Below are 15,058 nucleotides of genomic sequence, written 5' to 3' on the forward strand. Positions count from 1 at the left end.
AAAATTCTCCCAACCCACATGTGCCCCTTGGGTTTCTGAACCCCTCACTCTGAGTTACAAAAGGAGCCTGTACAGAAAAGGGGGAATCGGGCAGGGATGAACAACGATGGCATGAGTCCGTAATTATTAAAGCTGGGTGGGGGCACCTGGGTGGCTCAGTCGGTTAAGGGTCCGACTTCAGCTCAGGTCACGATCTCGCGGTCCGTGAGTTTGAGCCCCGCGTCGGGCTCTGGGCTGATGGCTCAGAGCCTGGAGCCTGCTTCCAATTCTGTGTCTCCCTCTCTCTCTGCCCCTCCCCCGTTCATGCTCTGTCTCTCTCTGTCTCAAAAATAAATAAACATTAAAAAAAAAAAAAAAAAAAAAAAAAAAAGCTGGGTGGTAGGCACATGGCAGGTTCTCCTTCTGTTTTCTCTTATATATATTTCTTATATACATTTCTTATATTCTATTTCTGTGTGTTTGAAAGCTTTCCGTCAGAAATAATGTTTCTTAAAAGAAGCTATGAATGATCTAATGCCTGGCAGGGCAAAGGGCATCTTCTTGATCTCTGACCAGAAATTCCCCCTAAACCCAATTAAATCTGAGCGTATCCAGCAAGGAAAAGGGGGAAGGTACGGCCTTGGTCTGGCTTCAGTAGATTATCAAGCAAGGTCTATATTTCCCAAGGAGAAAAAAGCCATGGTGGCTCAGACGTTCTGAGGGAAATGTTTTAGCAGGAGAGACAAGGTAGAGAGGGATTGTATTTTGACAGGTGGTGAGTCCCTAACGGATCAGGATGGCACTGAGCCTCTGGCCCCACCCCGGCCTTCACCCTGAGGTGAAGTGTGCTTTACCAAGTCTCCCAGTATAGGTGCCAAGTTTCCCAGTCTACTGAGGGTAGAGGTTCTCTGTCCTCTCCTGGGGTTCTGGCCTCCATGTGGTCCAGGCCATGGTGGTGGGAGTTACCTGTGTCATCCTCCTCCTACACACCCTCCTGCAGCTGAAAGCCTCACTTCAAACCCCAGGATTCCTGAAATCTGACATATCTTACCAACTATCCCAAGTCCTCTCCTGGCCACAGGCCTCACTGCACTGGCCAATTCCCAACCCTGCTTCAAGTTGGCATTTTAGAGGCCTTCAGTTGACAACAGCCAAAGTAGGGATGCTGTTTCACGTAGGCCAGGATTAGGGCTTCTGGGCAGCATCATTTGAAAACTACCTGGTAGGGGGCACCTGGGTGGCTCAGTCAGTTCAGCATCCGACTCTTTGATTTTGGCTCAGGTCATTTTCCCATGGTCATGGGATTGAGCCCCATGTCAGGCTCTGTGCTTGAGATTCTATCTGTCTCTCTCTCTCTCTCTCTCTCTCTCTCTCCCCCTCTGCACCTCCCCCTACTCATGTGCTCTCCATCTTTCAAAAAAATCTTTAAAAATCTGAAAAATGCCTGGTAGGTCCCTGAATGATTCCTATACACCTTACACAAAGGTCTCTCCCACATGGCTGGTCACTGTGCTTGAAATTCCACCAGCTAAGTAACGTCCTTTGGGACTACACATTACTTTCTTGAGATACTCTTTTCCAAAGCTATCCTGGGAGGGTAACACATTAAAACTAGTACCAGGGGTTAGTGTCTGGCTGGCTCAGTCAGTAGAGCATATGACTCTTAATCTTGGGGTTGTGAGTTGGAGCCCCAAGTTGGGTATAGAGATTACTTTAAATGAATGAATGAATGAATGAATGAATGAATGAATGAATGAATGAAAATTTAAAAAATAATAAAACTAGTACCTGTCCATGAATTTTTTACTGACCTGGGTATCTGAGAATGAGGGAGGGCTAAAAGAGGGCTGGTTAAGAGCAAAGGTGATGGGGAGTGGTGCGGACAACTTGGGTAAGGACCTCTCCTGATTTTAGGGTGTAGGCTATTGGGTTTGGATTGAGGGTTGAAAAGAAATTCAGAGGGAGGAGAGGTCATTCAAGGTGGAGGTCACTGAAGCCCCCTAGGGCAGTGCAAAGAAAGGCCTTAGCAGCCAAAGCAGGGTACAGGACTTACCAGCTGACATTTGGGGGAGTACACAGCTACTACCCCCAGTATCCCCCCAGAGTGCTAGTCTGTCTCGTGCAGAGAACAGGAATGGAAGTGGCTTCTGGGTCTCCTATGCCTGCTTCTTGTCCAGAGATGACTGCCTGAAAAGAACCCATGAGGATATTCCCCAACCCATCTGGTTGCTGGGGGGCCCCAGGCCTCACCCTGCACTGCTTTGCCACTAGACATGCCTCCCTCCCCGCTCCCCAAGGCACAAGATGAATAAGAAACAAATATAAAGGGAGTGAGGGGAGGTAGCAGGGTCTGGATCTGCCTCGTAAGGTGTAGCCAATCACTCCAACCCCTCCACATTTACAGCACCATGTATCCAACACTTAATAAATGCCAGGAACCATTCTAAGATTCATATAGATAAACTCATTTAATCCTCATCACACTAGGAGATATTTATATACATATAAAATTTTACTATTCATCCTCATTTTACAGCTGAGGAAACTGAGGCACAGAGAGGTTAATAGAGAGCACAGTGACAGAGCACAGAGTGAGTGAAAGTTCGAGTAGGGTACAGGCCCAGGCCACCCCAAACTACAGAGTTGCACCCTTACCCACTGGGCATTCTGCCTCTTATACCCTCATGTCTACCAGGCTTGGCAGGGGAGAGGTAGGGGCAGCTATCAGCAGTCACCTACTCTGGGGAAGGCAGGCACTTGACAAACACTTGTGTGCTTCAATCTCAGAAGAGCCCAGTGGAAATGAGCCATGATACTCACTGGCCATGTGGGGAAGCAAGACCAGAGAAGTCTGATCATCTTGTCAAGGCCACACAGCCCAGGAAGGGGTGGAACTGAAATCCAAACCTTGGCCTGAGCTTACCCTGGCAGGTCTCTCCTTCCCAAACCCCCCTCCCCACCACCACCAAGCTAAAGACCACGGAGACCAGAGGGAGGGAAAGGGAAAATGGGGGTGAGGAGACTGGAGAGGGGCTTCAGAGACAGTCCTCAGGCCTAGCAGCTGCCTTAGGTTCCCTAGGGGTCCAGGGGAACCTCTGGACTTCCCTCGCTTCTTGGGGGACCTCAAGCAGCCAGGTCCCTGGAAATGGATCACCCTTATGTTCCTGGGGCTTTTAGGGTCTGGAGCAAGGTCCTGTGGGATCCCCCACCCCGCACATCTGCTGGCCACCAGGCACCAGGGCAGGACGGGGTGGGAGGGGGGGGTTCTGACCCCCTGCATGATCTAGCAGCACCACCTCATCTGTGGACTTGAGCAAACAGGGTCTGGATGGGGGTACCTCACCTCCTCCAGAGAATAAAGGCCACAGCCCAGATTGTGGGGTGTGTGAGGTCTGGAGTACATGGGGAAGGCATGGGCTGGGACAGAAATCTGGTCTGCACTCAATTCCCCCCACCACCCCCCCCCCCCGGCTCTCCTCAGGCCCAGGCTCCACGAGCCCCATGAAAGGGACAAGACGGGGAGATAGCACAGTCCGTGCTTGGGCTAGATGTCCTGCAGGGAAGGGAGCAGACTCGGGACAGGGAGGCCCTAGGGGCTTCACAGGCGCCGCCTATACAGCACAGCCAAGAGCATGGCGAAGAGAGCCCCAGCTGCAGCTGCCCCAAGCCATGGAGCATAGAATCTGGCCGGGACAAACTTGTCCTTGACTGAGGGCTGTGGGGCAGCAGGAGGCCCGGGACTACCCTCTACCAGGTCAATGCTGGGATCCTGGGCCACTTGGATCCTAATGGAATCCACTGACTGGTACTCATTCTCCTCTGGGACATTGTCAGGCCCTGCGCCCAAGGACTTGCTGCAGCTGAGGGCCAGGTCCGCAGAGCAGCCTGAGAACGGCTCACTGTCCATGTGGGAGACCAGCCGGCCAGGCTTGCTCAGCTCCAACTCGGAGCCCCAGGTGGCAGAGTTGTGGTCTGGCTTGGGCAAGCTGTCTCTGGTGGAGGTGCCTGTGGGCTCTGGAGCCACTGGAGGAGTCTCCTGAGAAAGAAAGGAAGGGCTGGAAGGGACTGGGGATGGCCGGACACCCAAATGGGTGGCCCCATTCCCAGCCAATACATGAACTAGCATCTCAACCCTCCAATTCCCAGCCCACAGTATGGGAGGAAGCCACCCTCTCTTGGAGACTCAACCCAATGATGGTGCAGGAGGGCACTGAGAGAGGAGGTGTCCAAGCCTCTGCAGTGGTATCAGTGGTAACTTTCTCCAAGGTACCCCTCTCCCTACTCACTGGCCTGCTTGTGAGCTCACCCCCGCCCTCCTAGAGCCCTTGGCAGTTGTGGCCCCATCCTACTTCAACATTCTGCCAGGGCTGAGGCCATGGAGCAGCCACAGGGTCAGAGGCCTGGCCATGTGCCTAACAGGTCCCTTGGACTTGGTTCTTCCAGGCAGACAACAGGAGCAGGACTAGATGTGCTGGCCCAGAAGGGGCAGCTGTGGGGGGGCTGTTGGGTCAGTGTGGCTGTCTCAGGCTGAGACTGCTATCTACAAAGCCCTGATAATGGAGAAGCAGACTGGATATCCTGGGGGTGAAGAGCAAGACATTGAGGCAGACAGGCCATCCAGCTCTATCCCTCACAGTTCCCTCATCTGCAAAATGGTGCTGCTAGGCCTAATATACGGCTTTGAGCTCTAAACGGGTTGATGCACATGACCAGTGGGGATGGCCGCCACACCCACCCCTCCTAGGAATCCACACTCAAGAGCTCTAATGAGTATTAGTACTCTAAAGGATTTGGTGTGGGGTCCAGAAGAGGCTGGATCTCAGCTATCCCTATACCCTTGAAAAGAAGCCCTGGCACAGCCCAGGCTGAAGACAGAATGGAGACTGGAAAGGGTCCAAGGATAGGGCTCGGGGGGAAAGCCTGGATCACTGGTAGAAGGGCAAAGACTCACCCCTGAGGATATGCTGCTCCTGACGGGGGGCACTGTGTTGGCAGGCACCTTGCTGGGCGCTGTGCTTGTGGACATCCTGTGGTCAGGCACCAAGCCAGTAGGCACCTTGGGTGCCACTGTGCCAGCACGTGTGGAGTTGATAGGCAGTTTGGATGGTGGTAGACTAGTGAGCACATTAGTAGACATTGTACCAGAGGGTTTCGAGCTGGCAGGCAACTTGGAAGGCATCGTTCTATCAAATGCTGAGTTGGTAGGCACTTTGGAGGGTGCCATGCTGGTGGTCAATGAGCTGGCCAACACCCCGGCCCCAGGGCAGATGGTAGCCTCACCATGGTCACCAGCACCCCCTGAAGAGGCCAAGCCAGGTGAAGAGGAGGAGATGCCAGTAGGCGGAGCTGATACTGAGGGTCCTGGCAAGCGGCTTGCCCTGGGGATGGAACGGGTCAGTGGCTGGAAGGAGACAGATGGAGACACAGGCCCACGGGGTGATGTGAGGCTGGAGGCCATGCCTGCAGGTGGTAAAATAAAAGGGAAAACACAAACCCACAGGACTGTTACCCTAAAAGCACAGTCACCTGGGATCAGAGAGCTGAAGAAGGGTCTCAGTTCCCCAGCTCAAGTCCCTACTGCACCCAGGCCCCCCAACATCCTCCCATGGAGTCTCCACAGTCCCTTTGGTCATTGCTCCCAGGCCCCGAGGTCCAACAGCTACAGGCGCATCCTCAGCCCTATCTAGCCTTAGTCCTTGACCTAAAGTCAAGTCTGTTCTCTCATAAGAATGAAATGGTTCCTCCCCTTTACAGCATCTAGGAGCTTGAAGATCATTAATTATCCTCTCCTCTTTCTTCTCCTGCCTGGGACACCCCCCTTTCCTCCTGTGTCTGCTCATTAGCTTGGTGGAATTCTGGATGCTCCTCCCTCTGCCACCTTCCCCTCCCCCACCAGTAGGAGCCACCCTGGATCACAGCAAAGGGCAGCACGATGGCTCAGCAGGTGGTAACAGTCCATATAGGCATTTATATCCAGATCCCCCGTGGTACTCTGAGAATACATGTGCCAGGCCCTATGGCTGACAAAGGCCAGAAGGAATTCTGATGTACCACCCCACCCCCACCAAAATCTGACACCACAGAACCTCGTGGGACCTGTATCCATGCATGTATTGAAATCTAAGTGCCCTCTGCCTCCCTGGTCCACAGCAGCATTTCCTGAAAGGTGTCCCATGGCAAGCTGACATTGCAAAGTATAAATGGGTGCTTGGGGAAGAGTTCTGGGGTGAAAGGAGTGGAGGGCACTAAGATGGCTTCTCGGAGCCTTTAACTGTTCAGGTGCTTTGTGGCTGTCCCAGGGGCACCAAAGGCTGGTCAGGCTATAGTTTTACATGGCATACAGTTTAGGAAACAACGGAGCAGAGAGATGCCATCCTGGGAAGTCAGAGTGGACAGCTCTATATTCCCGAGGGTGGGAACTGAGATCTGGTTTTGGGGCCCAGGCCCTTAACTGATGAAAATCATACTTCCTCTGGGGCTGAGAAGTTTTAGTGATTCATTGGGAGCTGAGCCCCACTAGGGGTAGGGAAGCACCTAAGGGCTCTAAGGGCCCCTGCCAGTAAGTAGCCCAGCTCTTCCACACTGTCCTCCAGGTCCTGGTGAACCCCACAGGGTCCCCTCAGCAGAATCCACAAATGGCCCTAATGCTCTTCCCCTGCCTGTATCCACATCCTCTGCAATGTGACTGTTAGTCCTCTCATCTAGAGACAGAGTCTGTTCCCTACTCCTTGACTCTGGGCTGGCCCTGGGACTTGTTTGGGCCACAGAACGAGGCAGGAGGGAATACTGCCAGTTTTGAGCCTTTGCCCCAGGAGTCTGCTCTCTCAGAATTCTGCTCAGCTGCCAGGAAACAGACTTGTCTGGTGAAAGATGAGGACTCACTGAAGAGAACCAAGGTGCTCCCCCCTCCCCCGCCAACAGGCGTAAGTAAGCAGTGCGTACACGGGTGTGTACGCAAGAGGGAATCCAGCCAAGATCCCAAGAACTACCCTGAGCCAGCCCAAATTGCTGACCCACAGAATCACGAGCTAAATAGTCCTATTTTAGGCTACTAAATGTTGGAATGGGTTGTTACGTAGAAAATACTAATACACCCTCAAGGAATTGGGTTGCTCCTGAGGTAAACTCCCTTTACTCCCACCCTCACCTCCTGTCCAAGGAAGCCAGAGGGGCAACTCTAGTCTTTACCCTCTGGGAGGTCCGAGAGGTCCTATGGCTCCAGGTCACATACGTACCTGCTATGGGGGCACTGCCTGGTTCTGTGTCCTGCTCCTGACTCCCACTGGAGGTCAGAGGGCTGAGGGCTGCCATGTCAGAGGAGGGCTCCAGGGGGCCAGCTGGCCTCCTCAGGACAGTCCCAGAACTGGGTGTCTGTGGGACTTTCTTTGAACTCTGCAAGAGGGAAAATGGAAATGAGGCAGCTGCTTCTCCCAGGAGCAGGCATCTCCCACCGGCCTCAGCCTGTGCCATGGAGCACAGAAACCAGGGAAGCCCCTCGCCCCGGCTTTGATCATTGCCAGACCCTCTGTCCACAGGAACGTACCTTACAGAGAACATACACCATCCCATGGGGAGTCTCTATTCATCTGCCTGGCCCTATCAAATGTCCCCCTCTCTGAGGCTACTGCACAGACCCCTTTCTTGGGCTTCAAGTCCATGATCTGGGGTCTCCTGAACACCCTGCTGCCTGCCCATCACATCTCAATAGAATCAGTAATTTTCGCCCTGAACTTGACTTTACTGGCAATAATTACTCCATCTACCCTCTACCCCATCACCTCCTCCTTCCCCAGTACTCCTCCAGTGGTCATTCTCCGGTCCTTTGACCCAGCTCAACATCTCACACGGACCACTTCAAAGACCTCCAAACTATGACCTCACAGCTGGTTGATAAGAGAGTTGGGGGTTGCCATAGGGTGAAGCCCTAGTCAGCAGTCTGAGAGTTGGTTTGGGGCATATCTCCATTGGGGGAGCCCTTAGGTTCTGAGCAGAGGTTAGGCATGACTTGTGGTGGGGGCAGAAGAGAGCTTCTAGAGGCTGGGCAGACAGGAACACAAAAGCAGGGGTCCAGACTAAACGTGAGAACACACCTCTCCTAGGGACTCTGGCGGCCGAGTGTCCTGGACAGGCATGGGGAAACTTGGCTCCTCCTCTCTGTAGCCATTGTGGGGGGTGCTGGGGGCCACGGCAGGTGTGGAGGGCCCTGGAACCTCAGCAGGAGCTAACTGTGGCTCCAGTGGGGCTGGGGGGCAGTTCTTCGGGACCCCTGGAAGACAAAGATACAGTGATGTCAAGGAGGAGTCAGAGGAACTCCCAGTGACAGGAGAGGCCTGGATGCTCCTGGACCCCCAGAGCCATGACTATAGGCCCCCCACAGCTCCAAAAGCTGTCCTGAGGTCGGATGTACTCCTTAGAAGAGACAAGATTCACTGAGTGGGAGGCAGGAAGGAGAGAGGAGGTAGGGAGGACAAAGACAAGAAGAGGTAGAAGGAGTGGAAGGGTAGAAGAGAAGAGAATGGGGGTGGGGAGCATGCAGGGCACCTCACAGGCCTCTCACAACCCAGACTGGGTCAGCAGTCAACACTTCTCTGTCCCTCAGCACTCTGGAACCCAGTGGCTTTCTTCTCCTCCTTGTAGGCGGTTGTCACCCCTAACTAACCCCTGACCTGATGCTGTTTCCTCAGAAAGAAGGGAGGAAAAAAAGAAAGCAAATGGCGGGGGGAGGGGGGGAGTAGGGCTGTTCTAAGGCTTTAAATCTGAGCAGTGTCTCAGGAGTCGTCTCTAGTCTAAAACATACATAGGGCTGGCTTGAGTTTTCTTCCTGTCTTATCCCCTCAGACCTGACCTGACCAGATCCCTCCAGGCACTCAACCTGGCAGGGAGCATTGAAAGGGAGCTGAGGAGTAACTGGGCAGCTGGAGTGGGGGACCTAGAAGGCTCCAGGGGATGCTAGGGGGAGAGGAAGAGATGAGGGAAAGGAAGAAGGAACCCATGAGGGAGAAAGAGGAGACATGAAGCGGAGGAAGAGAAGAGAGGAATGGAGAGAGGGAAGCTGAACTGAGGGAGAAGACAGGAAGTGGGAAAGGAATGGGAGGCAAATGTCACAGCCACACAAATTAGAAGGCCCACTTGCTGAGCACACGGGAGGCACCCAGTCCCAGCTAAACACTCAACATGCCACCCACTGTCCCATGGTATCCACCACAGCCCTATGACGTAGATGTCTGGCCATTAACCCCATTTTACAGAGAAGAAGACTGAGGCTTAGGGAAATTAAGGCACTTCACCAAAGGGACATGACTAACAAGAGGCTAAGCTGGGATTGACACCCAGGTTTATCCACTGCCCAGGAGTGATGGGAGGGAAGGGGACAGTGGAAGGCAGGAGGTACAGGGGTGAGGGGACAGACAGAGTAGAGGCCAGGGGAATGACAGGGGTTCCATGAGGAGGGCCAGGGCAAGAAGCTCACCAGGCAGGTTGCTCTGGTAGACAGAGGCCACTTCGTCAGCAAGACCAGCCAGCTCACAGATCCTCAGGGCCTTGATGAAGGATTCCACCCAGCCAGTCCGCCGCCGAAGGCTGTTGAAGAGCTCCCAGAGGGTGCCCTGGTTCCCCCAGAGCTGGTAGTAGGCCCGCAGTCGGTCCTGGAACACAGCCAGATGCCCTGTTCAAGCCAGGTGGCCCTGGACCCTTCCCCACTCGGGGACAGCTGCAGAGAGAGACACCAAGTAGCCACAAGAGTGCGGCAGCCATGCGAAACCAGGTCAGAGCCCAGGACAAGGCCAGTGTCTGGGCCCAAGTGTAAAGCCAGCTTCCAGGAAGTAGGCTTTTAGTGTGTGCCACGCTCTGAGCTCAAGGCTGTGTGTGAATTATTTTAATGCCATTACCCCTACTCTTACTGGTGAGGAACCTGGCAGTTCCTCAGTTTATGCAGCCCCCAAAGCAAAAAGAAAGGGTTTGGATTAGCAGAGGAGGAAAAGGGTGCATAGGGAACAGGAGATGAAAGGAGGCAAAAGGAGAAGAGAGGCAGCTGACCTAAGAATCAGGAGGATGGGGAATCTCGGGGCGGCAAAGGTTTTAAATCTCACATATAGACTGAATTCCCACATTCAGACAAGCAACCAGACAGCAGAAACGAAAAGCCACAGAAAACATTTACTGCAGAACTGGTCACAAGACATCCCCACAAGCCCCCGAATGCAAGGCAGGAGGGCAGGGGCAGACCTTGTCAGCCACAGGCCTGCTCCACCGCCACGGCCACCTCACCACTGCCACCTCAGCCGCGTTGAGGCAGCAGAGGGCCCGGGCCATCTGGGAGCAGCTGAAACTGGGAGGCGGCTGGCCCCGCTTCACTTGGGGCCACAGCCAGTTCTAACAGATGAGGGTGGTCTGGCTCCCATGAACTCTCAAAACTGAGCCCTGGACTCCCTGCCAGGACAGAGCTCCATGACAAGGAGAACGGAGTCAACACTGAGGAGGAGTAATGACAAGACAGACTGAAGAAAAGGAAGGTTCCCACGGAAGCAGAACGGGGATTGAAGCCCAGAAATCTCAGGCAGCTGGCACCATATATTTTAGCACTACACCAAATGGACACGAGAGGGCGCTCAGCCATGTTGGAAAGGCCATCCTGACCCACACTTGATTCAGCAAGTTAGAGAAGCGTCAAGGTCAGGAAGCAGGATGCAGACAATAACCAAGAAGGAAGGAGTTGGCCCTGGCTTTGGGTGAAGCTCTGAACCCCCAGCCTGCCCCAAGTCAGTGGCTGGCTGTCATGCCCCAGCTCACCTGGTCACTTATTGTGAGGCAGGACAGATAAGGCAGAATCTCCAGAACATGAATATGACCAAAATTGCTGTAATGGTAGCGGATATACTCGTAAGTCTTGTCCTCAGCAAACGTCATCGCTGTCCAGGTTCTGAAGTGACAGAGGGCACTGGCCCAAAAAAGGATGGGCTGAGAGGGGAAAAAAGACTGGAAGAAAACACACCACATATGGCAACAGAGTTGGGAGTGGGATCAGACAAAAGGCAATTACTTCTTTCTTTCTCAACTCTTTGGAATGTTTTGCTTCTTTCTTTAATCATCCAATTCTATTACTGCCCAAGTCCAGAGGCCCTCAAAAAATAAAAAATGAATTGATGAACAAAAGAAATAAGATCCAGAAGATGTAGGCCCCATTTCTGTCTTGTAGGTTGGTTGGTATTGCAGAGAGTTCTGACTCCTTGCCATTGTCCTAAGGTCTGTATGTGCCCCTCGTTGCTGAAAGCAAGAAGTCCTACTTCTTTGGGGTGTACTAGGGGGGAAAAAGCCCAAAAGGATAATAATAAGATCATCCTACTTTAAAGGTGAAGAAAATGAAGTACCAAGAATAAGGGCTTGCTAGTTAGTGGAAAATTATCAGGCTCTAGGATCAGTTTCTTTCCAGAACATGATTGCAGGCCCACCATTAAAGCTTGCCACATACATGTTCTTAGGGTAGGAGGCTGAGTTCCAATCACTATGTGTGATCTGGGGCAAATTACCAGTCTTTTCCAGGCTTGTCTTCACTCCTAAAATGGCTCAGAGAGCTTATTTTGACAACACAATAGTTCAACCTAGTAAACTTGACATTTACAAGCGCCTCAATTACAAGCAATTGCCTTAAGTAGCACTTACCACAATTTGCAATTATAGATGGGGCTGTCTGCAAATTTCTTACCTGCTTCCCCCCTCAGGGAGAGCTGTAGGGAGTAAGAGGGATAAGATCTCTGCCATCATCCAATTTATATTCTATTGAGGTGGGACAGATGACAAATCAGTAAGTATACATATAAATAAAAATTCCAAACAATAATCAAGGTTATAAAGAAAATAAAGCAGGATAAGAAGACAGAACTCCTGTAGAAGGACATGCTGCCTAGGCAGAGTTGGTCAGGAAGTCTTTCTGGATTAATGACATTTGAGATGAGCCATTCTGGACTGTGAGATCAGTGTTTTGGGCCGAGGGCACAGCAAATTAGAAGTCCTCAGGTGGAAACAAGTTTGGCATGTTTAAAGAACAGAAATCAGTTCCCGGTGGTCCAGGTTTAAAAAACTAGGGGAGGGGCTGAGATCAAGGTCAAGGAGGTTGGGAGTGGTGGCTTATGGGGGCGTTGCAGGAAAAGACTTTGAGTTTTGGGTTTACTTTTTTCTCTCTCGAGTGAAATGGGGAGCCATAGGAGGCTTCTGAGCAAAGAAGGGAGAGGATTTGACTTATGTTAAAGACCTCCCTGGTAGTTGTGAGGAGCTAGACTGTGGAGGGACCAGGATGGAAGCAAGAAGACAAATCAGGAGGCTAAAGCAGGGAGCCACGTGAAGGGTATGGCCAGAATGCCAACCATGGAGGTGGTGAGAGGTGGCTAGATTCCTAGTGTGTTGTGCATGTGGGAGGTGAAGAAGGGAGAAGAATCAAGGTGATTCCTCAGGCACTAGGTGCATGGATGGTGCCATTTTCCAAGCCAGAAAATCTGGTGGGCAAGTTGTGGCACAGAGAGGACTCCAAAGATCCATTCTGAAAAAGCTTAAGAGGCTACTAGATGTCCAAGTGGATTTTCTGGGAAGGAAGGAATCAGAAAAGGGAGGGCCAGGTGGTGTCAGTCTTGGGTGGGACTCTAGGAGGCAGTGCTGCAGAGCACAGCTGAGCTGCCAGTCCCTCACCACATGGGAAATGGGGCGACAGTCCTGTCTACCGGCCTCAGAGCCTCATGTTGCCTGCCTCCCTTCGTAGCCACCAGGTGCTACATTCCCGGTGGGGCAAGTGTTAATGACAGAGGTCAAGAGGATCAAGGAGGTGGTGGGGTGGGAGTCCTCTGAGCCTTCAGGAGACGAGCAAAGAACAACTCTATGGTGACTAAATGACCCTTTTCTCCTTCTTTCCCATGGCATCCAGGGAAGTACCAGGACAGAATCAGGTAACACATTCTTCTGCACCTGAGCCTCAGCCCTTAGTAACACAGTTAGGGGAGTATGGAAATATAACATGCTCCAACCAAAAAGAAAGGAAGACCACATTTGTTCACATACTGATGGTCCACTTAGGCAGGCACCTCCTGGGTTTCTTTCATTTAGGAGAGGAGAAATGATGCCAGGCTGCACAAGCAGACCCGTGATCCTGACAGGATTTGAACCCAGGACTTGTTGCCTCCTTGCAGCTCACCATGCATCTTGCAGAACATGGGGGCAGCTGCAGCAAGTGAGACTCACAGTACTAGAGGGACCAAGGCCACTGTCTGGGTGAGGGGGGGTCGCTGGGTGGGGGTGCCCCTGGGAGACTGCAATATTTAGTCCTTGTCTTGTGGGAAATGGACATCGTTCCGACAAGGCTGAGAGCATTCTAACCTGCCCTCTACAGCAGTCACGGTTCTCAGGTAACTGACTATCCTTCTAGAAGTTATTGAGGCTCCACAGCGTGCAGGAGAACGTGGTTGTTTGCTGTGTTGTTGTGGGGGGTTGTTTTGTTTTGTTTTTTCAATGTTTTCCTAGCACCTCCTTGTGGTCTCAGAGAAGAAGGGCGGACCAACGTTGCAAGGAGAATTTCCTACCCGACAGCCTCGGAGGCTCTGAGTGCGTCCCGGAAAGAAATAATCTTCGGGCCCAGAGGGGCGAGGCCTCACTGCTTTGGCTAGGATTCCTGGATGGGACCAGGCCCGCGGAGGATGAGAGGCTGTTCTGAGCAGGTATCATCACCGAGAACTGTAAAGATCTAGGGGAGGGCGACGGCCCTGGCCCCTAGGCGCGGCCGCGGCTCCGGGAGGTTGGCCCACCCAGGCTAGGCCTCGTCCCAGGGTCACCCTCGGCCTGCCGGTGCGGCTGGAGGACCTCAGCTGCCTGTGCCTGCCTCCTTCCGGCCCAACCTCCCCTCCAGTGCCAGCAGACGCCCGGAGCCACCCTGGGTGCTGGCTGAGGCTCGTGGAGCCCTCGCTGCCGCGAACCGCGTGTGCCCTTAGGACCAGCCCTTCCCCAGACCCGCGCGGCCAGTCCTGTCCCTGGAACCCCGTGCGCCCCAGACCCCGTGCGCCCGGGCGCACTTCGAGTCCCACTCGGCTTCTGCCGCCGCTGACCACCTTCCGGGGAGGCGTCCGCGCGTCCTGAGCCGACGGGACCGAGCGCCCGGGGAGGCTATCTTACCTCGGGTTGCCACCACACGCCGACAGGCCGACCTCCCGGGACAGTCCGGAACCCTCCCCTACAGGGGAGGGGGAGGGTGGGGAGGGGCGGGACCGCGCGGCCATTGGCCAACGGCGGGGCGGGGCTTCGCGGCCACCCCGAGCCCCTGGGAGGCGGGGGTGGGTGCTTGGCCTTGGCTTGGGGGCCTGGACTTGCCGGACAGGTGCACCGGACCGACCTAGGTTCCTGCTGGGGCGCAAAAGATAAAATTATTTTCTTTCTGTGTTTGTCTCGGGCAACTTCTAGGAGAAATCCAGAGTCTGGCTAGAATCCAAGCGGATGGCTGAGCTCGGAGTCAGTGGTCCCCATTCTTCCTACTCCTCCTGCCCAGTAATTTGAGGAGTGAAGGTCTTTATGTCGTTTGCACCTGGGCGCCCAGGGCCTGGCACACAGTTAGTGCTCAATAAATATCGGGTGACACCAAAGTTCGCACAGGCGCGACGCCAATGCTGGGCCTGAGGAAGCAGGATCACGGTGGACGGAGGCTGGGTAGGTGGGAGCAGGGCAGGGGCGCCACTGTTGGCTTGCCCAGCCTTCTGGGTGTGGTTCTTGACTGCTGTGTGGGAAAGGCCTCTGCCCAAGGGTCTGGGGCAGGTACCTCCCCACAGTGCTCGCCAACTGCCTGACCCTTCCTCTGCTTCCGGTAGAGGTCAGCAATTATTGAGACCCCACTGTGCTCCAGGTACAGGCTTGAAGCCTTATACCTTAAGAGTCCACTAAATACTCTCACAATAACCGGGCAGAGATTTATTTTTCCTGTTTTAAAGAGCGATTAAAAGATTTCAGAAAATGTTTGGCAGTTCTTACTAAAGTGAAACATGCCAACCCTATCACCCAGCCACCACTCCCGGCTGTGTGTCCATCTAAAACCATGCACAATATAGGACACCTG

The 15,058-nt window shown here is 53.4% G+C and overlaps 1 protein-coding gene across 5 annotated transcripts; it reads right to left on the reverse strand.

Moving 5' to 3' along the window:
- Positions 1-2,428: 2,428 nt before the first annotated feature.
- MAVS (mitochondrial antiviral signaling protein) lies at positions 2,429-14,211 on the reverse strand. 5 transcript variants are annotated; one of them, XM_060613241.2, is made up of 7 exons: positions 14,128-14,211; positions 10,768-10,953; positions 9,449-9,623; positions 8,070-8,245; positions 7,215-7,371; positions 4,931-5,439; positions 2,429-4,015 (listed from the first exon to the last, which is right to left on the reverse strand). In XM_060613241.2, exons 2-7 carry the CDS (start codon positions 10,882-10,884, stop codon positions 3,578-3,580), a joined length of 1,572 nt encoding a protein of 523 aa, XP_060469224.1. In that variant the 5' UTR covers positions 10,885-10,953; positions 14,128-14,211; the 3' UTR covers positions 2,429-3,577. The 5 variants fall into 5 exon arrangements, with proteins under 5 accessions (XP_060469224.1, XP_060469213.1, XP_060469230.1 ...); XM_060613230.2 differs by having other exon boundaries at positions 10,768-10,915; positions 14,128-14,175; XM_060613247.2 differs by lacking the exon at positions 14,128-14,211 and adding an exon at positions 11,681-14,121.
- Between the last annotated feature and the right edge of the window lie 847 nt (positions 14,212-15,058).

Source organism: Panthera onca, chromosome A3, assembly GCF_046562875.1.
Source record: "Panthera onca isolate mPanOnc1 chromosome A3, mPanOnc1 haplotype 2, whole genome shotgun sequence".
Lineage (NCBI taxonomy): Eukaryota > Metazoa > Chordata > Mammalia > Carnivora > Felidae > Panthera > Panthera onca.